At 34.8% G+C, this 26163-nt stretch overlaps 1 protein-coding gene across 1 annotated transcript in view; it reads right to left on the minus strand.

The window, feature by feature from the left end:
- SPIDR (scaffold protein involved in DNA repair) overlaps nt 1-26163 on the minus strand; it is a 590496-nt gene that overhangs the window by 371444 nt on the left and 192889 nt on the right. Inside the window, exon 9 of the mRNA XM_044682801.1 lies at nt 13105-13324. Within this exon, the coding sequence (XP_044538736.1) occupies nt 13105-13324 (220 nt within the window). The remainder of the gene's footprint in view (nt 1-13104; nt 13325-26163) is intronic.

The following is a 26163-nucleotide window of genomic DNA, read 5'->3' on the forward strand; positions in this document are numbered from 1 at the left end:
TGTCACTTATAAGAAATTGCTACAATTCAGTGATGATGGACTCCCCAAATCTTTTATTTGTACTTTTACTGAACTCAAGCAATTTAGAGAACACCACAGAGGTGTACAGGTAAATCTTTAACAACCAAGCTGTTCAAGGGGGAAAATATATCCATATAACTAGTAAGTGCTAGATTATCCTTACTGAGATTTTACAGAATTGAGAAAGCAAACATGGGCCAGTAGTTGATAAAATTTTCTCTGCCTTTTTATCTTTTTTGGTTGTGGGCAAGGTGGAGAAGATGAATGGTTAAAAGTATTGTCTGTTATGTTTTTAAATTTTTTTGAAATCTGTCCTTCTCTCAGGCACCTTGAATGATAATGTCAGAATCACTTCAAAATTTTATCATGTTCAATATTGATTTTGTCTGTGTATATTTGGTCAGCACAGTTCACTCTTCTGACTTTCTATTATTTTTAATTGCCCTTACTATTTTCTAACATAGTACACCAGCAGCTAAGGTGGTTGATTTCAAATGTGGCAGTTTCACAATCAATGCTGATGAAAATGTCATTATAATAAAACCCCAGCAGATTGGTTTCATTTGTCTCTGCTCTCCCATCATCTATAAATGCTCTTAGGAAGATCTGGCTTAGTTTTATCACTTAAAACCCATGTATTCATACAACACTGGCAACCTATAGCAAGAAAAAAAATCCTCCTCTCTCTCTGCACTGGGCACATCGAAAATGATCTCCTAGTCTCAATGAAAATTAAAAAGATGGGAAATGAAACAATCTGCCATTTGGAAGAAAATAATCAAGCAATTTTTCCCTCATTTGAAGCACAAATTGAATGTCTGGCATTTTCATATCCTTGATTCAGGCAAACAGGACTGTACTATAATTATGAATATTTCCATGAACCCATATTAGACAAAAGCATCTAAAATGTTTAAAATATTTCTGAAATTTCAGGACTTGCAGAAAGATATAATCTCAATAATCTTTTTCTTTCATTGTAAGTATTTCCTTTCATTTGTAATTCACGAGCTGGAGACAACTGACACTTTAATGATCATTACATTTATCAAGAAGTTTTTGAAAAACTGACTTATTTTCAACTGACAGGCATTATTTTCTTTCCTCCCTTAAGGAAAAAGAAAAAAATTTATAAAATGTAGGTATCTAGAAGAAGAAAATGTGTACAATGGTTAACACGAATCTTTGCTGAAACAAAACTTCATCTGTTAATCTTATTGAAGATAGGTCTAAGAAAAATGTAAAAACTCCAAAGCAAAACAAAATGATCAAAACAATAACAAAAAACTTTCTATCTTCTAGTCATTGGAATGGATATTTATTTTTTAAAAACATTTAATATTATTTATTTTTTAGAAAAGTTAACATGGTTACATGGTTCATGCTCTTACTTTCCCCTTCACCCCCTGAACTCCCCCCCACCAAAGCCTATGCGCATTTCCACTGGTTTTAACATGTGTCATTGATCAAGACCTATTTCCAAATTGTTGATAGTTGCATTGGTGTGGTAGTTTTGAGTCTACATCCCCAATCATGTCCGCATCAACCCATGTGTTCAAGCAGTTGTTTTTCTTCTGTGTTTCCTCTCCTACAGTCCTTCCTCTGAATGTGGGTAGCATCTTTACCATAAGTCCCTCAGAATTGTCCTGGTTAATTGCATTGCTGCTAGTACAGAAGTCCATTACATTCTATTTTACCACAGTGTATTGGTCTCTGTGTACAATGTTCTTCTGGCTCTGCTCCTTTCACTCTGCATCAGTTCCTGGAGGTCTTTTCAATTCACACGGAATTCCTCCAGTTTATTATTCCTTTGAGCACAATATCATTCCATCATCAGCATATATCACAATTTGTTCAGCCATTCCCCAATTGAAGGACATACCCTCCTTTTCCAGTTTGTTGCCACTACAAAAAGCGCAGCTATAAATATTTTCATACAAGTCTGTTTATCTATGATCTCTTTAGGGTACAAACCCAACAATGGTATGGCTGGATTAATGGGCAGGCATTCTTTTATAGCCCTTTGAGCATGATTCCAAATTGCCTTCCAGAATGGTTGGATCAGTTCACAACTCCACCAGCAATGCATTAATGTCCCAATTTTGCCACATCCCCTCCAACATTCATTACTCTCCCCTTCTTTCATTTTAACCAATCTGCTAGGTGTGAGGTGATACCTCAGAGTTGTTTTGATTTGCATTTCTCTAATTATTAGAGATTTAGAACACTTTCTCATGTGCTTATTGATACTTTTGATTTCTTTATCTGAAAATTGCCTATTCATGTCCCTTGCCCATTTATTAATTGGGGAATGGTTTGATTTTTTATACAATTGATTTAACTCCTTGTATATTTGAGTAATTAGACCCCTGTCAGAGTTTTTTGTTATAAAGATTTTTTTCCCCAATTTGTTGTTTCCCTTCTGATTTTGGCTGCATTATTTTTGTTTGTACAAAAGCTTTTTTAGTTTGATATAATCAAAATCATTTATTTTACATTTTGAAATTTTCTCTAACTCTTGCTTGGTTTTAAAATCTTTCCTTTCCCAGAGATCTGACAAGTATACTATTCTGTGTTCACTTAACTTATGTATAGTTTCCCTCTTTATATTCAAGTCATTCACCCATTCTGAATTTTTCTTGGTGTAGGGTGTGAGATGTTGATCTAAATTTAATCTCTCCCATATTGTTTTCCATATTTCCCAGCAGTTTTTGTCAAACAGTTTTTGTCAAACAGAGCCCAAAAGTTGGGCTCTTTGGGTTTATCATGCACTGTCTTGCTGACATCATTTACCCCAAGTCTATTCCACTGATCCTCCCTTCTGTCTGTTAGCCAGTACCATACCATTTTGATGACTGCTGCTTTATAGTACAGTTTAATATCTGGTACTGCTAGGCCACCTTCCTTCACATTTTTTTTTCATTATTTCCCTTGAAATTCTTGATCTTTTGTTATTCCAAATGAAATTTGTTATAATTTTTTCTAATTCAGTAAAAAGATTTTTTGGTAGTTTGATAGGTATGGTGCTAAATAGGTAAACTAGAATGGTCATTTTTATTATGTTAGCTCGTCCTACCCATGAGCAATCAATGTTTTTCCAATTGTTTAGATCTAGTTTTAATTGTTTGGAAAGTGTTTTGTGGTTGTGCTCGTATAATTCCTATGTTTGTTTTGGTAGATAGATTCCTAAGTAATTTATGTTGTCTAGGGTGATTTTAAATGGTGTTTCTCTTTCTACCTCTTGCTGCTGTGATGTGTTGGAAATATATAGAAATGCTGATGATTTATGTGCATTTATTTTGTATCCTGCAACTTTGCATTTGATTATTTCTATAAGCTACTTAGTTGATTCTCTAGTATTTTTTAAGTAGACCATCATATCATCTGCAAAGAGTGATAGCTTAGTCTCCTCACTGCCTATTTTGATACCTTCAATTTCTTTTTCTTCTCTAATTGCTACTGCTAGTGTTTCTAATACAATGTTAAATAATAGAGGTGATAATGAGCATCCTTGTTTCACGCCTGATCTTATTGGAAAGGCTTCTAATTTATCCCCATTGCATATGATGCTCGTTGATGGTTTTAGATGTATACTGTTTATTATTTTCAGGAAAGGTCCTTCTATTCCTATGTTTTCCAGGGTTTTCAATAGGAATGGGTGCTGTATTTTGTCAAAGGCTTTTTCAGCATCTATTGAGATAAGCATGTGATTTTTGTTTGTTAGACTGTTGATATGGTCAATTATTTGGATGGTTTTCCTAATGTTGAACCATCCTTGCATTCCTGGTATAAATCCCACCTGAACATGGTGGATGATCCTCTTGATCACTTGCTGGAGTCTGGAATGGATATTTATGATGGTACAGAACTATTTTTAACCTTGTATCAATAGCACTACTGTTTTAACAAAAAGTTTTGAATTTTTTGCTTATGCTCCTTAAGAGGAAAATGTTGGCATATGCAATCTAACTTCTTATTTTCATCAAGATAGAGTCATTCTTTAATAAGCCATGTCTTTCTCATAAACTCTCATTAAAATTAACAAATGGAAGCATGACTATAAGCATGTATCAGATTTTAAACACAAGAAGTTAATAACAGGGTATTTTCTATGAACTTTCAAACTATTTTCTTAACCTAGGCTTCTTTTTGTAAATATTTTTTCAATGCCATGTAAAAAATTTCAATGTTCATTTTTAAATTTTTTGAGTCTCAAATTTTCTCTCTCTACCCTTGTTGCCCATATTGAGAAGTCAAGCAATGTTTATATATATACACATAAATATGCAATCATTCAAAATGCATTTCCATGTCAATTATGATGTGAAAGAAAACTTTGACAAAAAAGAAAGTTAAAAAAGTATGCTTTAATCTGCCTTCAGACTCCATAAGTCCTTTCTCTGGAGGTGGAGGGCATTTTTGAACACGAGACCTTTCGAAGTGTCATAAATTATTAAGGTGCAAAGAACCATTTAATGTTTGACTACTATATAATATTGTTGTTACTTACTATGTAACTGGTTCTGCTCACTTCACTTTGCATCGATTCCTTTTAGCCTTTCAATTTTCCTAGCTTTTAAATCACTAGAACTATGTCATTTGAGAACACTAAGAGTTAGATATTCATTTTATCAATCAATTCAACAAATAAAAGGCAGTGGGCAAAGCCATAAGGAAAATAGAATTACAAATAAGAGACAGTCTTTTACTTCACTAATAATATTACAATATAGAATATTGCAAGTAATTTTATTAAATATATACAGAGAATAGAACATAAGTTCATAAATGAGGTTAAAAAGCACTGCTATAAAATCTGAGGAAGGTAAGTTTAAATCTTAACTCAAAGGCAGTCTGTTACAACAGAAAGCCAATTAGATGTAAAATCAGAGGACCAAGCTTAATTCATATCTAAGTATATTTCACCAAAAGGATGGCAACAAGGCAAGGCAAACAACATTTATTAAATGTTAAATTAGCATTAATAAAATAAAATGAATTAATTAGTACTGTACTAAATGCTTAGGGTACAAGCATGTGTAAAAAGAAAGATAATGCTTTCCCTCAAGGAGCTTACTTCTAATGGGGCAATACACTAAAAGAAGTAAAAGGGAGACTGGAAACCACAGGAAGAACCCATATGAAGGCAAGGTGTCAAAGTCCTAAGAGACAGAAGCAGATCCAGGAGGGAAATTTAAGCATGGCCAACCTGGTTCTGCTCCCCAAAATGGAGGCCCAGGAAGAACTCACCAATAATAGAAAGAAATTGTTGAGTCAAAGTGATATTTTAATAGGGTGAAAAAATCCCACACATTAAGGCAAATTCAAGGATGAGAAGAAAACTGAAGTATAGTTGCTAATTTCTGAGTCTGAATAAGAGGCAGGAAAGGTATTTAAGCATGGTATTTCTGGACCTGTCCCAGAATGGAGATTTAGTTTTAAAGTTTGAAGGAAACTTAGGAACTATTTAGTTCAAATCCCTCATATTATAGATGAGGAAATTGATATTGATCAGAGATATTCAATGATTTACTCAGGGTCACAAAGCTAGTATCAGAGGATTTGAACCTATGTCTTCCTGCTTCTATAGCCTGTACTCCATCTTACAACTTACAATGTTGCCTCTGACTTAAAATATTAAAAGTTTACAAAAAAAGGTCATTTCTTTTATCACAATGACTGAATGTTATTCCAAAAATGTTGGAAAAGTTCTACTCTACCAGGGTCTCAGGGAGTTAGAAGATTGAATTTAAGGATTGAAAAAGCCATTTTTGCTATGGCTTTTCTTGATTTGTTGGTTTAACTTAAACCTCAATCTTATTTTAACATAGCATTTTATATTTAATTTCCTTTGTTTTTGAACTGTGGTATAAATCCTCAAATAAATTATATCTTAAAAAACAGAAAACTCATAATTTATGTAACACCTCTGTTTTCAGATACTTTTTATAACCTGCTCTTGTTTAAATAAAAACTTTTTTTTTTTTAAAGAAAAGAAGCCAAAGTTTTGGCAATTTTGTCCACTGGAAATAAGGTTCAAGTGAAACCCTTTAGAACAGTTATTGTCAATGTAAACTTCTCTCTTCAATCCTTAGAGAATTATTATCACTGTTCTTACTAATAGAGATAACTAAAAATTCTTCCTCTTGTAAATGTTTTGATAAAAATATAATAACCCAATTCATTTTCTTTGAAGAATAAGACTTACACTCTATAGTTCTCTTCTAATCATAGTAAAAAGGGTCTAGACTTTATTAGATCCTCAGGTTTACCAAAGAAAGTCCTGATTTACATATCTAGCAAGCAAATGTTTAGATCAGCAAAGCTCATTAACAGAAAACAGGCGATTAGGGAATTTATTGTTCAATTGTTTTACTTGTGTCTGACTCTTTGTGACCCCATTTGGGGCTTTCTTGGAAAAGATACTGGGTTTGCCATTTCCTTCTCCAGCTTATTTTACAGATGAGGAAACTGAGGCAAATATTGCTAAGTGACTTACCCAGGGTCCCACAGCTAGCGTCTGAATTCGGATTTGAAATCAGGAAGATGACTCTTTCTGAATCTAGAATCAACATTCTATCCACTGTACCACATAGCTGCCCTCACTAGATGATAGGCCATAAGTTCTAAAAAAGATCTATGGGGTTGTGATCTATAGCTGTCACTCACATGATAAAAGCACATATCCGTTAAAGTACTAAAATACATCTGAGAACAAAAGAATTTCAAACTGAATGAATTGGCTGTGTAATGAGTAAAGTCTTGGTCCTGGAGTCAAAAAGATTAGATTCCAAATTTGGCTTCAGATACTTACCAGCTATGGGACCCTCAGCAAGTCACTGGTCCTCTGCCTCAGTTTCCTTTTCTCTATAATGAAAATAATTATTGTGCCTACCTTCCTGGGTTGTTGTGAGAATAAAATTAAATATTTGTAATTGCTTGACAAGCCTTAAAGCACCATAAGAATAGCTATTTTTATTATTATCACCATTAATATTCTTATTATTGAAGGAGTTGAACAGAATTGGTTGGCCCCATGGCTTACACCAGCTCCTAAAAAGGATGTGTTACAATAATTCAGTTTCTCATAAGTATAAAACTATAAAACTAATTAAGTCTCTTCTTCATGCCATACCCTTATATGGGATAAATAATGCTTAGGTCTTGGAAAGTTCTTTTCTTCCCTCTTTTTAAGGGACTTTTTGCTTCCTGCCCAAGGGACAAATTGACAAAATATTCCTTTTGGATCAATTTAAATGCAGAACTACTACAACATTTCCTATTTAAAAGGTGCTTACTATTCTAGCTACCAATATGTACTGTATAATGCAAGTAATGTTATCGTAATTCTAAGCAAGTATCTTCCAAAAGCTAAATGTTGTGACTTCTCCACTAGCCAAAGGGATATCATATTTTGTTTCCCAGAGATTTAGTAAAGATTTATTAAATAAGGTCCACAATTAACTTTGAAGTTCTCAGGAGAAAAAGCTATATTTCATAATATAAAGTTTTATTGCTATTATTGCTATTATTTAAGTATAAAAAGGGGGTATTTTAAAGCTGTTGGTTTTGTAAACTGTCCCCTTTTTAAGGGAACAATTTAGATCCTCTTCTCTGGTAGGGAAAGAGGAGATGGCCTAGGGGGAAGAAATACTTATTGTTCTATGCCAAGTTCCCAATTTGATGTAGTTTACAAAAATCCACTCCTCAATTTTTAAGAAAGAGAGAGCTATTTTTAAGTGGCATCCAGACTAATTTCATTCAAGATTTGGGCAAAGACAAAGAATTCTGAATTAACGTGCAGACATATCCCAATTCCGAAACATTAAGATAATTTAGGAAACAAAAGAGCTGGAAAATGAAAGGAGAACATAATAGATGTGGTATCATCCAATCTGACTTGGCATCTTTAGAAATTCCTATCCTGTCTTTCCTTCCTTTTAGAAATATTTATAGAACTATAATGTAGTAAAAAAAAAAAATACTGACTTGGCCAAATCAAAAGACTTAATTTCAAATCCCATTTTTAATGTTTGTTACCTATATGACTTTTTCTTCCCCAGAACTAGATGGCTTCTAAGATGCCTTCCAGCTCTAGATCTATAATCCTATTAAAATAAAAGTTCTATTCAGTTAACATAGTAAGTACACTCTCAAGGTTAAGTTGGGACATCGAGGTGGCACAGTGGATAGAGCACTCCTGGACTTTGAATCAGGAAGACATCTTCATGACTTTAAATCTGGTCTCAGATGCTAGCTGGGCAAGTCACTTAACCCTGTATGCCTTAGTTTACTCATCTGTAAAATGAGCTGGAGAAGAAAATGACGAAGTATTCCAGAATCTTTGCCAAGAAAACCCCAAATTATATCACAGACTTGACTGAAGCCACTGAACAACAACAAAAAGGGTTATGGATTAAAGTTAGTTCTTAAGAGAATAACAAAAAAAACCGAAAGAAGACACAGTCCCTTCTTTGAGAAGTACATACAGAAAGTAATGGGGAAATATAACAGGTATAAAGGGAAATATGATACAAGATAAAATATGATGAAAGCAAAGAAAAGATCCATTGTATGATGAGAAGATTTGAAGGAATATATAAGGTAAATCTTCATGGACTAGATGGTAGCTGTGCAGGATCTTATGGAAGATAATAACTTTAAGCAGTTAAAATATAAAGAAAGTGCATGATAATCTTCACAGCCACTGTGAAGGTGGAACTTTGGAAAGAGAAGGCAGGATGACATTGAGGAATAGGCAATTCAAATCAACTGAAGAGTACACAAAGAGTAATAGGACAATGATTATGGAAAAACCAGACTTATCTGTTTACTAATGAACAATAAATAATTATTTATTTTAATTAATTTATAATTACCTTTTATTTTAATTTATTAAAACCACTTAGATTAATTTATAATTAATAATTTAATGTTACTTATTCTTTTGAACAGTAAGTAAAAGAAGAGAGGCAGCCCCTTATAAAGCATTAGTAGTTTCTGGGGGGGAAGGGGGGAGTTTTGAATAGAAGTACCTTTTAAGTTGACACTTGTTAAGAATCCAACCTGAGGCTTTCTGCTATAATAAGAATATCTGAATACCAGCTGTCAGATACGCTTTTCAGTCACTGGCTTCCTACCTTTATTTGAACTAACATTGTCAATTGATCCTGCAGGGAAAACTTGGAACTCTTGCCCCATCAATACTGTATACTTCAGAAAAAATGAAATGTGCTTTCCATGACTGAATTTTACCTTAATCTACACCAAAGTAGATTTCAGATTAAACAGCCTGGAAAATGGAAGCTTCTTGTTTTAGTCTTTTAATTTCTTAAATGTCTTATATTCATATGCTATATTCACTGACTTAAGGAATCGAGTTAACTTCAAATTCAATTTATCCTTTTTTTTAACCCATACCTTCCATCTTAGAATTAATACCAAGTTGCATAACAATTATAAGATTCAATTATTTATTTCCTTTTAAAAAAAGCAACAAGTAGAAAAGGAAAATTAAGGTAGTAGGGAATCTGAAAACTTACAAAAATAATAAAAGCAAGTTTTATAAAACTTTTCCAAAGTGCTTTGCAAATATCTCATTTGATTCTCATTTTACAGCTGAAGAAACTGAGGCAGTCAGAGGTAAAGTGACTTGCCCAGGACCATACAGAAAGTGTGTCTGAGGGAGGATTTGAATTCTGATTTTTCTGATTCTAGGTCCAATTATCTGTCCACTGTGACAACTGATTGTCTGTAGTGAAGACACATAAAGAATTAGAATGGCTTATCCTGTGAAAGAGAATACCCAGGAGGATTTAATGATAGTCTTCAAATACTAAAAGAATTTTCTGGTTGAAAACAGAATCTATGTATTCTGTGTGCCTCCAGGGAAAAGAATCATGAACAAATTGAATATAAATATGAACTTTCTAGTAATCAGAGCTGCTAAAAATAGAATGTGTTTAAGCTAAAGCTAGATGATGAGGTGTCAGAGATATCATAGAGAGGATTCCTACATTGGGTGGGATGTTAGAGTTATGAACTTTAAAGTACTTCCTACCTCTAAAATTCTGTGATTCTAAAAGGGAACTGAGGGTGGAGGAGAGGGGATGCCAATGAAAATACTAACTGAATATTATCAAAAAATGAGCACTTATTTTTATGCACATCAAGACTGAGGATTTCTCTCCTATAAAAATTACTGTTCCAGAGCTTAAGTCATTCTAGAAATTAGAGCTATAGCAATTAAGCGAAAGAGAAATTAAAGGTATAGACACTAAAAAAAGAGAAAAAGCTTCTTTTTTGTAGATATGATGGCTTATTAAGAAAACAACAAGGAGGGGGGCAGCTGGGTAGCTCAGTGGATTGAGAGCCAGGCCTAGAGACGGGAGATCCTAGGTTCAAATCCTGCCTCAGACACTTCCCAGCTGTGTGACCCTGGGCAAGTCACTTGACCCCCATTGCCTACCCTTACCACTCTTCCACCTATAAGTCAATACACAGAAGTTAAGGGTTTAAAAAAAAAAGAAAAGAAAACAACAAGGAATCAGTAAAGAACTTGAGGTAATTAATCATCTCAGTAAAATAGGGAGATACAAAATAAATTCATAAAAATCAATAATCTTTCTATATGTTCTTACTATAAAACCAAGAGAAAATGATAAAAAGAGAATCTCTATTCAAAAGGACCACAAAGTCGGGTATTAGTCTACCAAAAGACACATAATATTTACAGAAATATTAAGTATGAAACACTCTTTACAAAAATAAAAAACAAGTACTGAGAAATTCACTGTACATGGCTAGACAAAGCAACATAATAAAAAATGACTATCCTATCTAATTGCAATTAACAAAAGTTTACTTCATGAATTGGACAAAATTCATTAGAAGGAACAAATTAGAAGTCTAGAAATCAATGGGAAAATATTTTTTAAAAGTCAGGAATGGGCTGAGCATAGAATTATCAGATCTAAAATGCTATAATAAATCAATTATCCCCTGAACCATTTGGTTCTGGTTTAAAAAATAGAAAAGTAGATTAGTGAAGCAGACTAGATCAAACACAATAGCAGTACAGTATCTAATGGACACAATAACACAAACTACAGAAACTGCTATGAAACTAGAAGACAGTGTGTTAGCAACAACTCATGGTCCCAGTTCTGTTCCCAACCTGCTCCAATTCCTTTCTGGCAATGTGGTGACCCCACACTGCCAGAGGCTCACCAATAATGGTACCTAGTTTAATGTAAAAACCCAATACACTTTAGCCCTTTAGCAGTTCAGAAATCCCAGATCTACACAATTCAGCCAACCCAGTAGTACCATTAGTCCCAGCCCTAAGGGGAGAATTCTTAACTAAATAAAGAATAAAGATAATCAGACAGAAAAAGTGAACTATCAATAACATAAAAATTAAACAGCTTTTGCATAATGGTACATGAAACTATCAAGTGCGGGTTGAGAGGGAGGAGAATCTTTGCATTAAATACATATAAGAAGAGTCTGGTATCTAAAATATACAGGAATTTGATCGTATATTAATTAGTCCAAGATCCATTCTCCAGTGGTCAAAAGCTTTAAACAAACAGTTCTGTGATGAACTGTTTGAGAAAATACAAATGATCAACAGCCATATAAAACTGTCACAAATAACAATAAAAAGATACACAAATTAAAGAAACTATGAGGTTTATATAGTTTATCTAATATTTTTCATATTGGCAAAGTCTACAAAAAATGGAGACAGTCATCACAGGAAAGGGTGTGTGGATCCATGAAATGGTTCAGACCATTTATACCATATACAACAACAAGCTCCAAATAGATACAAAAGCTAAATATAAAAGATTAAACCATTTTAAACAAGTTGTGAACAATAAGAGATACTTTCATAAAGGTGGTTAATGGAAGAATTCATTTGGGACATCGGTCTATCTCACTCGGGTTGAAAGTGAAATGGTCTAGAGTCACTTTGGAAAACAATTCAGAATTAACAAAATAAAGTTTTTTAAACAACTGAAGTGTTCATATCCTTTGGCCCAAGAATCCCACTATTGAATTTGTGTCTCAGATACATGATAGGAAGAAAGATAAAAAAATAGCAGCACAAATAGCAAAATCAAAACTGAAGACAAAAAAGATTGAAAATAAAATGAATGTCCAATAATTGGGCAATGGCTGACCAAATTCATATACAAATGTCATAAAATGTGCTCATGCCAAAAAAAGTTACGAATATGAGAAATACAAAGAAACATAGAAACCTATTGTAGAGTAAAGAAAACAAAACCAAAATAATAATATATGTATTGACCTATATTAATGTATGGCATAAAAACCAGATGAATTATAGTGAACAATTCTGGTTCTGAAGAGACTCTAAAGACATATGCCTTTTTACTTTAAGTGGAAAGGCAGAAAATTCAAATATGTAACATGGTATATGTTGTCAGGTATAGTGACTGTGTTGGGTGGCTTTCCTAAAATGCTTTTCTTTCTTATGGGTAAAGATTTAATAACTTAACTTGGAGTAGGGAGGAGTGGAGCAGGGCAGGAAAAGGAAGTATTTTTAAGGGGAAATGACTTTATTATAAACAACAAGGTTGCAGCAAAACCAAAAAAGACAGTAAAAAAATTTTAAATTACTATCCTATGAAGAATATTCAGTGCTTTTAAGAAAACTAAATTCAGAATTATATTAAAAATTCTCCAACTTAATATCATTTATATTAATCAATTATATTATGTCACTAATGCTTTTCTTAAAAGAATTTTGAAAAACAAACAAGAACAAACAAAAACAAAACAAAGCAGTCAGTTCTTATAACAACATTTAGCAGGCAGGAATCTTGATTTTTTTTTTTCCCCTTCAGGCACTAATCTGCCTGCCAGAAGCACTAATAAGCCGCCAAAGACAGTTCATCGTCTCTGTTACATAAAACATAAGACAAAACCTGACTCCCTTCTGCAGAAGACTTCTCTATAATAATATGACAAAAATGTTCCAGATAAAAATGTCTTTTTGAAGGAGAAAAAAGTTACAAACTACAGTTACTAGAACCAGCTCTTTGTACTTACCAAGGAGGGTAGATATGGATGATATCTTGTGGACTTCCCTTCAGGTGAGCTGCAGTTTCCTTTGTGAACAGAACCTTGAGTTGGGTCCTAGGATCTAGGACAGCATCTTTAGAAGAGCTGTCAGCAGGAGTCATCTCTAACAACTCACAGATGGCGATCTGCATTGTGCATTCCTCATGCATCTCTATAATCTTTACAACCAACACTCCAGATTTTCTGCCTTCAAAATGAAAAGACAGAAACAACAAAAAAAAATAGTTCAAAAGGACTCATTTGCACAAAGAACTCCCGCTTCCCTTTTTCCATCTTGAAAGAAAATATTATAGATATTCCACAAAAGCAAAATATGGACAATACTTATTAGCCATCAAAAAGATAAACAGGCCCATATGTCGCACATAAAAATTTGATCTAGTAAAAAGAAAATCCATTTTTTAACTACATGTGTACATATATATGTCTGTATGTAGCCATCTAGGTATTTATAATGTATTTATGGAATATTCAAACTATCTGTGTATTATTCCTATTACCTAGGAAATAATGGTGCATGACACTTTTTAGATAGAATTCTTCCCCCCCCCCCCCGTTAGCTGTCTTACACACATATTTCACAGCTGCATTATATTTTATTCCTCCAAAATAGATTCTTTATGCCACTTCCCACAAAAACTATTCCAAACCTTCTCTTCTCAAGCCTCTCACATTTCCCCCTCCCAACTATCTCTAAGCTAAGGATCTCACCTTTTACTTCATGGAGAAAACTGAAGCTACTCCCTGTAAACTTTCCGTTCTTCCATTTTCTTTATCTCAAAAGCCCTTTAAAACTTGCTCATTTTCTCCTTCTTTTTTCCACACTCTGATAAGGTGGCCCCTTCCCTGTTGCCATGGTCAGTTCTTTATGTGATCCTGTACTCTCCCAACTGCATTAGTACTCCTCTGTCAATCATTTCCCCTGCCTCCTCCTGTCCTTCTCTTTTTAATTTTCATCCTCCATCTATCTACTGGTTCTTCCCTATTGCCTTTAAATATGTTCATCTCTCCATCCTTAAAAAAAAAAATCAACCTGCTAGATTCAACTGTCTCCATAAGGTATCATCCTGTATCTCTCCTCCTTTTCTTATCCAAAATCCTAGAAAAAGCTGTCTATACTTGTTGCCTGCTTTGTTTTGTTTTTTTAAAACTCCTACTCACTCCTGTCTACCTTTGGCACTGTTGTTTCTGACCTCATCACTTTCTTCAAGGTTATCAATGATCTCTTAATTGCCAAATCCAATGGTCTTTTTTGTAGCTGTAATTCCGCTTGAACTCTCTGATCTTTTTAAATTGATAAACACTTTCCTTTTAGACACTGACTCCTCTCTGAGTTTTCATTACAATAGTCACTCTTCATTTCTGACCTATCTGACTGCTCCTTCTCAGTCTCTTTTGCTGGCTTATCAGCCTAAACATGTCCCCTAACTCTGAATGATTGCCAACATTGGGTCTCTTATCTTCTCCTTCTACAATCTTTTTCATACCTCATCAGCTCAATTCACATGGTTTTAATTATCACCTCACATCCATTTTACACACATACACACACACACACACACACACACACACACACACACACACACACACACACACATTTTCAGAGAGAGAATGAGAAAGATTTATTCTTCTCTTCCTTGATCTTCAGTGGCACATCACCACTGGACTGTTGAGAATTTCTCAGTATGTTCAAAACAGAATTACTCCACATTGCCCACCCTTACCACTCTTCCACCTATGAGACAATACACTGAAAGTATAAGGGTTTAAAAAAAAACAAAACAAAAACAAAACAAAAAAAAGAATTACTTTCCAGCCCAGAACCCATTCTTCTTACAGGCTTCTTTATTTCTGTCTGAAGTAGAAGTTCTTAACATTTTATTTGTATAAGGTATCTCTTTGGCAGTCTGGTAGCTTATGGAACTTTTCTCAAAATACTGTTTGTTTTTAATTACTTACCTTCTGTCTTAGTATCAATTTTAAGAAAGAGAGGCAAAGGCAAGGCAATTGGGGTTAAATAATTTGTCCAAAGCCACATAACTAGGAAATGCCTGAGGTCAGATTTGAACCCAGGTCCTCCCGACTCCAGGCCTGGCACTTTATCCACTGTGCTAACCTAGCTGCCCCTAAAATAATGTTTTTAATGCATAAAATAAAATACATAGGATTACAAAGGAAACCAATTATGTTGGAATGCAATTATTTAAAAAATTTAACAAATTCATAAATCCCCCTTCCTTCTTCTTATTTAAGAACTCCTGATCTTCTAGTCTCTCAGGTTTGTAACCTCAGCATTATCTTCAATTCCTCACTCTTCATCAACTCAATTATCTAGTCAGTTGCCAATTCCTGTTATTTCTATCTCTATAGTACTCGATGTTTCAGAGCTCTTCTCTCTACTCATGCAACCTCCACATTAAGTTAAGCCCTCAATGGATCTCATTAGATAACTACAAAAGCTTTCTAACTGGTCTCCCTACCACAAATCTCTTCTCATTCCAATCCATCTTATGCACAGCTACCAAAATGATTTTCTTTAAGCTTATCTGATCTACTATGGCCTATGTTGAAATCTCTCTACCCTTCTTTTTCAGGCCATTCCTCCCCTTTTATCTTCCTTTTATGTGCTGTCTTCCCCAAGAGAATGTAAACTCCTTGAAGACAAAGAATGTCTTTCTTTCTGTTTGTATTTGTATTTCCAGTGCTAGGCACCTTGCAAGCACTTAATTAATTTAAGCTTATTGACCTAACTTGACTTTAGCCATGAAGTAACTAAAGCCTAAGGAAGTTAATTAACTTATCTAAGGTAATAAATATAAAGAGCTAGAATATGAACTTGAAGCTATTTCTTTGAACATACTTTGAACAGACTGCTTCTCCTAACCTATATTACTGATATAAAGGAAAATGGACTCAGAGAAAAACTTTTTTTTTGTTTTACTCTGCTAAAATGAAAAAAAAAATGTTTCTTCAAAACAAAAGAAGGAAAAGATTCCGCAATATTATGATGAGCAGGTGTAAGGGTGAAAAAGAGGTTTTATGGGTTTAATATTAAAAGATGGTCTCTAGAGGATTGAACTATTATCAATCCTCAATGAAGAATAATCTCAAGTCAAAATTGACTTTTATGGAAGTTTATTTACAATTGAGAAGAGAGAGAAGAAGTAAGGAAATAAGAATCTATCCCACTCATTAATCCAGGTAGATCTTAACCCTCACCTGAGGGTTAAAGGGCCTGAGGCCCGGAGATGAATGGAGTAAACTTCATTCACAGAGTCTAAAAAAGGAAGTTTCTTAATAGAAGTTCAGGAAGATTCAGTCTTTAAACTCACCACATGGAACAGTCTCAGTCAGGAACCAGTGAAGCTCCCTCAGGTCCCCTTCACCAAACCAGAAGCAGCCTCACTCACTCAACTCCCTCTTTTTAAAGAGGTCACTTATGTATCACTTCCAGTGCCTTCCCCTAGCCTGTGTGTCCAATCGCAATAGATGATTCTCATAGACCGCCTATGATCAGAATTAGTTGATTCTGATTCAACACTTACTCTAGCACACTCCAAGATTGGAGGTACTCTCACCTTTGATGATTAAATCTAAAAATGGGTAGTGTAGACTTAATCTAATTATCACACAGGCCAGACCAAGGCCCACCACTACAACCTTCAAGGGTCAAGTTTTATTATACCCATCCCTAAGAGAGTATACCTTATGACAATGCTGCAAAGTAAACTATAAGAGGCAGAAAGCTATCTGATTTGGGTCACTGTGATGAATCCATGATTGTAAATGCTATAAAAGGAAGGAATGAAAACTAGGGGGGGAAAGTATCAAGAACTCTAGTAATTTCTGTTCATACAGATGATACATACTGTTCTTAGATTTTAAAGAGAAATATTAGTTATTTCATATCTAATGCTTCTTAGCCTCTTTAGAGTTAAAGAAATGAATGCTTGGGGACAATACCCAGAAATGTATATAATGGATTAAATCAGCAATCCAAAGCAGAATGTATGAAAATCTCCATTATTAACCTTCCCACATTCATATTAAGTGTGTTTTTATAATAATTCAAGATATTTCATATTAATAATTTTCAAATGAGGTATTATATGATTTTTATTTCTGTTCATATTCTGGAAGTAAGAGGAATAGGACTTGTAACTTGGAAACGGAAAAATGGCTTTATAAATAGGCAATTGGATATTGATTTAGACTAATTAAAAGTCAATAATAAGTCATTTTCTACAAAGCTAAATCCCTCAGGAAAAATCATCCATTCTTTAAAATTCTTCTTTATCTCTAAGTAGATAATTCCCGAATCTCTCTTGAGCCTTACTATTAATCTCCTTCTAGTTAATACAAGATTTCAGCATTCAGACTATCTTTTTTGTATATTCTCAATCAATTAACAAGCATTTATTAAGTACCTATTGTGTGCCAGGCACATGGGGCACCCAAGTGGCACAGTAGATAGACTCCTGGGTTAGACTCAGGAAGACCTGAGTTCCAATCTGGTCTTAGATACTTACTAGCTGTGGGGACCCAGGCAATCCTTTTTTTTTTTTTTTTTAAAGTTTATGTATTTAATTAACTTAGGATATTTTTCCAAAGTTACATGAATCATGTTCTTTCCCTCCCGTCCTCTCACCCCCCTGCCATAGTCAACACGCAATTCCACTGGGTTTTGCACGTGCCATTGATTGAGACCTATTTCCATATTATTAGTATTTGCCCTAGGGTGATCATTTAGAGTCTTCATCTCCAGTCCTATCCCCATTGAACCATGTGACGAAGCATTTGTTTTCCTTCTGCATTTCTACTTCCACAGTTCTTTCTCTGGATGTGGACAGAGTTCTTTCTCATAAGTCCCTCAGAATTGTCCTGGATCATTGCAACGCTTATAGTAGAGAAGTCCATTACATTAGATTGTACCACAGTGTATCAGTCTCTGTATATAATGTTCTCCTGGTTCTGCTCTTTCATTCTATATCAATTCCTGGAGGTCGTTCCAGTTCACATGGAATTCCCCCAGTTCATGATTCCTTTGAGCACAATAGTATTCCATCGCCAACAGATACCACAATTTGTTCAGTCATTCCCCAATCGAAGGGCATCCCCTGGATCCCAGGCAATTCTGTCTGTCTCAATTCTCTCATCTATAAATTGAATGGCTAAGGAAATGGCCAACCATGCCAGTATCGTTGCCAAAGAAAACCCCAAATAAGGTCACAAAGAGTCAGGCACAACTGAAAATGACTAAACAACAACTACTTTGAGCTCTGGAGTTATAAAAGACAGAAATGAAACTTCCTAATCTGAAAAAAGCCTAACTTCTATTAGAAGAAACAACATGGACATTTATACATAGAAACATAGAAACAAAATAAATACGAAATAATCTAGGAAGGGAAAAACATTATCAACTGAGGAGAAGAAAAGAAACAACATGGGCATTTATATATACATACAAAATAAATGTGAAATAATCTGGAAAGGGGATGACATTATCAACTGGGGAGAGGAAAAGAGACAATATGGACATATACAAAGTAAATATCTCTTAATGTCCATGTCCTTTTCCTCTCCTCAGTTGATATGTCTTCCCCTTCCCAGATTATTTTATATCAACTGAAGAGAGAGGAACCAGGAAAGGGCTCCAGTTTGGAAGTGGTGGTTGAGCTAGCTGAACTTTGAAGAAAAACAGGGGTTCTCAAATGTGTGGGTTAGGAAAAAATGCATCCTAGGCAGGACCACAGTCAAGACAAGGTCATAGACAAGGGAGAAGGAAAGTCATGTGTGAGGCCTATTTGGCTGGACTGCAGAGTGCAGGGAAGGGAATAATATATTGAGACATTAGAAATATAGGTTAGAGCCAAGTGGAGAAGGAATTCAAAAATGAAACAGAGGAGTTTAACGTTTGATCCTAAAGGATAAGAGAAAGCCACTGGAGTTCACTGAGTGGGGGAAAGAGGGGTTGACATGGTAAGTCCTTTGCTAGAGGAAAACAGCTGTGTTGGGATGTGAGAGGAAGCAGAAAATCAATGAGAAGACAATGCAGCAATCCAGGATATATTTTGAGATTCTGAACTGGGCTAGAAACTGTGTGAATGGAAAAAAATGGAACTATAAGGAGAGAAGCTGTGGAAATTGAACTGATAAGATTGGCAATAGACTACATTCTCCAAAAACTTCCTTTAATTATTTCAAACCTACATTAGAAAATACATGTAAAGTGCTTTACAAAACCTTCAAGTGATCTTTAAATATTAGCTGCTATTATTATTATTATTATTATTATTATTATTATTATTAAAGTCTCTATTTTTAACACAATCTCAGCAAGTTGCACATTATGAACTTGTACTGGTGTAGTCTATTCATGAAGTTTTAAAATACATTTTTCATTACTAACCAGGATGTTTCAGGTTTCTTCCCCTTTTTCTCAATTTGTATTTGATATTTCTTCAGGAAATGCAAATTGACTTCAATACTAACATGTGCATTCTATGATCATAAAGGTAAATCTGACAAAAGAGAAAAGAAAAGCCAATAGTGCATACAAATTGTTCAAACACTGACAATGATGATGCTAACAATAATATTATTCTATAGACTTTTAAAATAATATGCTAAGCACTTTACAAATATTATTTCATTTGACCTTCATATTAGTTCTAGAAGTTTGAAAGGGAATTCTTTATTCTTTTTGTCTATTTTGAATTAATCAACTAAAAACTTAAACACCCCTACTTTAACACTAAGTAAGGGTGTTCCAAAGTCACTTACTAAAATGGGTGAAAACTCCAGAAACTTGTGAATCCTTTGATAAGAGTTTACACTACACCCTCAGAGGATGAGAGGTAGATCTCACAGACACTGCCCCCCTGGGCAGTGCTAGGAAATTTGGAAGCTGTGATTAACCCCTATGAAGAGAGGAAGAGACAGGAAGTGATGTGGAAAAAGGACTATGGGTAGCTGGCCTTCCCTTTCTGGCTTCTGGAGATATTAGTTCCAAAGAGGCCTCTTTCTCCTAGAGGAGTCTGCGAGCCCTGCTGGGGCTGGGCCAGAGCAACATTTAGTGTGATAGGTTAGACATTTATTCTACCCTCTTCTTACATTTTTCTACTTTCATTCTTTCCACCTCTTTGTAAATAAAAGCTACTAAAAGTCACTTGACTTGAGCTACAATATTTTAAAATTAGCAACCACATTATTACTTTAGAATTCTAATATTTTAGTCAAACCCCTAAATTTTAATCCCTATATTTCATATGTCCTATTATTACCCCCATTTTTTAAAAAAGGATACTGAGGCAGACAGAGGTTAAGTGCCTCATCCAAGGCCATATTACTATTAAGAGCATGAGGATGAATTTGAACTCAGATCTTCCTGACTCCAGGTCCAGCATTCTATTACTGTTCCAGTTAGCTGACTCAGGATTACAAATTATCCACTGAGGATAATGAACTTATTAATCAGTCATGTTTAGGAATTTCAATACCATTGCAGACTCTATTAACAGAAAATAACAAAGTTGAGAAGCAGAAAAGAAGTTAGAGATCACTGTCATCTGAAGCTACCTTATTCATTTTAGTCTAATAACATACAGATATCTGTCTAGGACTACCTAAATGAGCCATTAAAAATAATAGATACAACCTAATGAACACAAACAACCAAACTTCTGATGGGTCTAACAAAAGTACTGAGAAAACTCCCTCACAACATAAAGAAATAAAATGGGGCCTAGAAAAGTTAAGAAATCTGCCCAAATTTTACATATGAAAGAAAATAAACTAAACTTAAACTAAGGTCCTCAATTCCTGTGCTTGTACTATATAAATGCCATATTATATTTTTATTTGTACAACATTTATGCTTACTGTGGGGTTCTTGGTTGTAAATCCCTAATAGAATATAAGGTTTTTTGGATAATAGCACCATATCTATCCTCACCTATTATTTCTAATCATCTAGTACTATGATATGTATATCTATATCAGTGGTTCCCAAACTTTTTTGGCCTGCCACCCCCTTTCCAGAAAAAATATTACTTAGCCCCCTGGAAATTAATTTTTTTTAAACCCTTATACTTCGGTGTATTGTCTCATAGGTGGAAGAGTGGTAAGGGTGGGTAATGGGGGTCAAGTGACTTGCCCAGGGTCACACAGCTGGGAAGTGGCTGAGGCCGGGTTTGAACCTAGGACCTCCTGTCTCTAGGCCTGACTCTCACTCCACTGAGCTACCCAGCTGCCCCAATTTTTTTTAATTTTAATAGCAATTAATAGGAAAGATAAATGCACCTGTGGCCCAACACTGCCCCTCCTGGATCACTGCAGCACCCACCAGGGAGCAATAGTGCCCACTTTGGGAATCACTGGTTTACATTAATAAGGATTGACAGGGAAGTAAAATAGGAAAGAATAAAAGCATTTATATAGTACGTACCGTGTGCCAGGCACAGTTATTAAGCCCCTTACAAATATTATCTTGTTTGATCTTCAAAATAATCCTGAAGGGGTAGGTGCTGTTATTTTTCTCGTTTTATACTTGATAAAAAACTGAGGCAAACAGAGGTTGTCACTTGCCCCTGGTCACACAGCTAAGAAGAATCTGGAGCTGAATTTGAACTTGAGTCTCCCTGTCTCCAGATCTAGTGCTCTATCCACTGTACTATCTAGCAGACCCCATACATTCATAAATTGATCACCGTAATGCCTTGCTCCAAAAATATTTGTTGAATCGGCTAAGCTACTAAACATTATAGCTACTTTGAAAGTTCACTCAAAATCATATTATCCTCTGAATAAATGGTATCAAGCTACCATTAAATTCAGTTCACACATAATTACTGGATAAAACCCATAAAGCAAGTCAGAAGATACAATTTATCGTGCTTGGAAACTAAATTTTGGAACAACCTCACACCCCCATCCTGTAAGAACAAGATTTCTTTGTGTCTAAGAAATATAGTCCTCCATCAAGTCTCAAGTCATCCAGCAATCTCCAAACAGACGCATTTCCTAACCACAAGGACTTGCTCACTGAACAGTAAACAATAACGCTCTCACTTCTCCATTCCACATTTTTTTTTGCCTTTCACCCAGTCTAAAACATTCTTAGAGCAAAGCCACAATAATTCTAAACATGAAATGGAAATCTGAAACCAAAGCTTAAAAAAATTTTTAAACAACAAGAGTGACCAAACAATCTAAAATGTTCATCCACAATCCCAAGAGATTTGAGAGACTTAACCCTTACTTTTCCCCTTCCAACCCTCTACAAATCCTGCAAGATCAGAGTTATCCTAATTGGGATCACCACAAATATCTGAGCTGGTAGATTATCTGCCAAATCTTCCTGTATAAAGGTAAATCATCAAGGGAAGTATACCTTTTCAAGAGATTAATAAATTATTTTGGTTATTATTTTAACTCAAAAAAAGTAAATGAAAATTATACAATCACAATAAAGATACATAATAGTCTGGAAGCAAAGTAAGCACACAAATAACTATGCTGCATGTATGTACTTTCAAAGGGAAGGTTCCTCACTGCTATTTATTCAATCAGATAGGTCTGATCAACAGGCCTCAACTGTGATTACACAGTCTGCTTTTCAGTGTGCATCACTTCCTTATTCCTCATTGCTTATGAAAGCCTGACAGACCAAACACTTCACTACAAATAGATTTTCCATCCATTCTGTACTTACATTCAATATTTTTGGCTCAGGGGAGGCCTTTGACAAAAGGAAGGAACTGCAAGGAAGAATTGGGAGGATGAAAAATTAATTTTAAGTTAAAAACTGCTAGAGGGAGTGCAATGAGCTCATGAATTCATCAATATTTTTAAAAGTAAATGTGTTAGAAAATTGTGTAATAAAAAAAAAGATATGGGATTGTTTTACTATTAGCCCAACTATTATTAAGCTATCATGTTCCTAAAGCTTTTAAAGTTTTTCCATCCCTCTTGGTTAATCAATACAAACTTATTAAACACCTACTATGTGCCAGGCACACTCCTAAGAACTGGAATACAAAGCCAGTCCCTTTTCTCAAGAAGTTCATAGTCTAATAGAGGAGATAGAATGTGAAAAATTATGTGAAAACAAGGTAGGTTGTTGTTGTTGCATAATCACATCCAACTCTTCATGATCGGGGGTTGATGGGGGTTTCTTGGCAAAGATAATGGAGTGGTTTGACATTTCCTTCTCCAGTGGATTAAGGCCAATAGGGGATTAAGTGACTTGCCCAGGGTCACAGAGCTAGTTAAGTATCTGAGGCTGGCTCAAACTCAGGAGAACATTCTATCCACAGAGCCACCTAGCTACAGGATATAGACAGGATAAATTGGAAATAATCAACAGAGATAACAGCACTAGAATTAAGAAAGGATTGGGAAAAGCATCATGTAATAGATGAAAGTTTATATGGACCTTGAAGACACTCAGGATCACCAGAAAGCAAAATTACATGTTTTTAAAACTCCTAATAACTCAAAGAATTAAATCAAAATTGACTCTACACGAAGAACACCTCGAAATCACAACAAACATTTTTTTTCTATTTTTTTTATTAATATTCGTTTTTAATCTGTTTACATACTTTATGCCCCTACTTTCCCTTTCACCACCCCCCCCCTCTCCCCTCACCCATGGCCAATGCACAATTCCACTGGTTGTACCATGTGTCCTTGTTCAGGGTCTATTTCCCATTCATGTCCGCCTCAGCCCATGCATTCAAGCAATTGTTTATCTTATATGTTTCCTCTCCTGCAGTCCTTCCTCTGAATGTGGGTAGCATCTTTACCATAAATCCCTCAGAGCTGTCTTGTGTCATTGCAGTGCTGCTGGTACAGGAGCCCATTACATTTGATTTTACCATAGTATATCAGTCTCTGTGTACAATGTTCTTCTGGCTCTGCTCCTTTCGCTCTGCATCACTTCCTGGAGGTCTCTCCAGTTTGCATGGAATTCCTCCAGTTTATTATTCCTTTTAGCACAATAGTATTCCATCACCCGCATATACCACAATTTGTTCAGCTATTCCCCAATTGAAGGACATCCCCTCATTTTCCAGTTTTTTGCCACTACAAAAAGCGCAGCTATAAATATTTTCGTACAAGTCTGTTTATCTATGATCTCTTTGGGGTACAAACCCAGCAATGGTATGGCTGGATCAAAGGACAGGCAGTCTTTTATAGCCCTTTGGGCATAGTTCCAAATTGCCAGCCAGAATGGCCGGATTACTTCACAACTCCACGAGCAATGCATCAATGTCCCAATTTTGCCACATCCCCTCCAACATTCATTACTCTCCCCTTCTTTCATTTTAGCCAATCTGCTAGGTGTGAGGTGATACCTCAGAGTTGTTTTGATTTACATTTCTCTAATTATTAGAGATTTAGAACACTTTCTCATGTGCTTTTTGATACTTTTGATTTCTTTATCTGAAAATTGCCTATTCATATCTCTTGCCCATTTATCAATTGGGGAATGGCTTGATTCTTTATACAATTGCTTTAATTCCTTGTATATTTGAGTGATTAGACCCCTGTCAGAGTTTTTCGTTATAAAGATTTTTTCCCAATTTGTTGTTTCCCTTCTGATTTTGACTACATTGTTTTTGTTTGTACAAAAGCTTTTTAGTTTAATATAATCAAAACCATTTAATTTACATTTTCTAATTTTCTCTAACTCTTGCTTGGTTTTAAAATCTTTCCTTTCCCAGAGATCTGACAAGTATACTATTCTGTGTTCACTTAACTTATTTATAGTTTCCCTCTTTATATTCAAGTCATTCACCCATTCTGAATTTATCTTGGTGTAGGGTGTGAGATTTTGGTCTAAACCTAATCTCTCCCATGTTGTTTTCCAAATTTCCCAGCAGTTTTTGTCAAATAGTGGATTCATGACCCAAAAGTTGGGCTCTTTGAGTTTATCATACACTATCTTGCTGACATCATTAACCCCCAGTCTATTCCACTGATCCTCCCTTCTATCTCTTAGCCAGTACCATATTGATTTAATGACTGCTGCTTTATAGTATAGTTTGATATCTGGTACTGCTAGGCCCCCTTCCTTCACATTTTTTTTCATTATTTCCTTTGATATTCTTGATCTTTTGTTATTCCAAATGAAATTTGTTGTAGTTTTTCCTAATTCAGTAAAGAAGTTTTTTGGTAATTTGATAGGTATGGCGCAAAATAGGTAAATTAATTTGGGTAGGATGTTCATTTTTATTATGTTAGCTCATCCTACCCATGAGCAATTAATGGCTTCCCAATTGTTGAGGTCCAGTTTTATTTGTCTGGAAAGTGTTTTGTAGTTGTTTTCGTATAATAGCTGTGTTTGTTTTGTTAGATTGATTCCCAAGTATTTTATATTGTCTAGGGTGATTTTAAATGGTGTTTCTCTTTCTACCTCTTGCTGTTCTAATGTGTTGGAAATGTATAGAAATGCTGATGATTTATGTGCATTTATTTTGTATCCTGCCACTTTGCTAAAGTTGTTGATTATTTCTACAAGCTTCTTAGTTGATTCTCTAGGATTTTTTAAGTAGACCATCATATCATCTGCAAAGAGTGATAGCTTAGTCTCCTCATTGCCTATTTTGATACCTTCGATTTCTTTTTCTTCTCTAATTGCTATTGCTAGTGTTTCTAGTACTATGTTGAATAATAGAGGTGATAATGGGCATCCTTGTTTCACTCCTGATCTTATTGGGAAGGCTTCTAATTTATCCCCATTGCATATAATGCTTGTTGATGGTTTTAGGTATATATTGTTTATTATTTTTAGGAAAGGTCCTTCTATTCCTATACTTTTCAGTGTTTTCAATAGGAATGGATGCTGTATTTTGTCAAAGGCTTTTTCAGCATCTATTGAGATGATCATGTGATTTTTGTTTGTTAGACTATTGATATGGTCAATTATGTGGATGGTTTTCCTAATGTTGAACCATCCTTGCATTCCTGGTATAAATCCCACCTGATCATGGTGGATGACCTTCTTAATTACTTGCT

Source organism: Gracilinanus agilis, chromosome 1 (assembly GCF_016433145.1).
Source record: "Gracilinanus agilis isolate LMUSP501 chromosome 1, AgileGrace, whole genome shotgun sequence".
Classification (NCBI taxonomy): Eukaryota; Metazoa; Chordata; class Mammalia; order Didelphimorphia; family Didelphidae; genus Gracilinanus; species Gracilinanus agilis.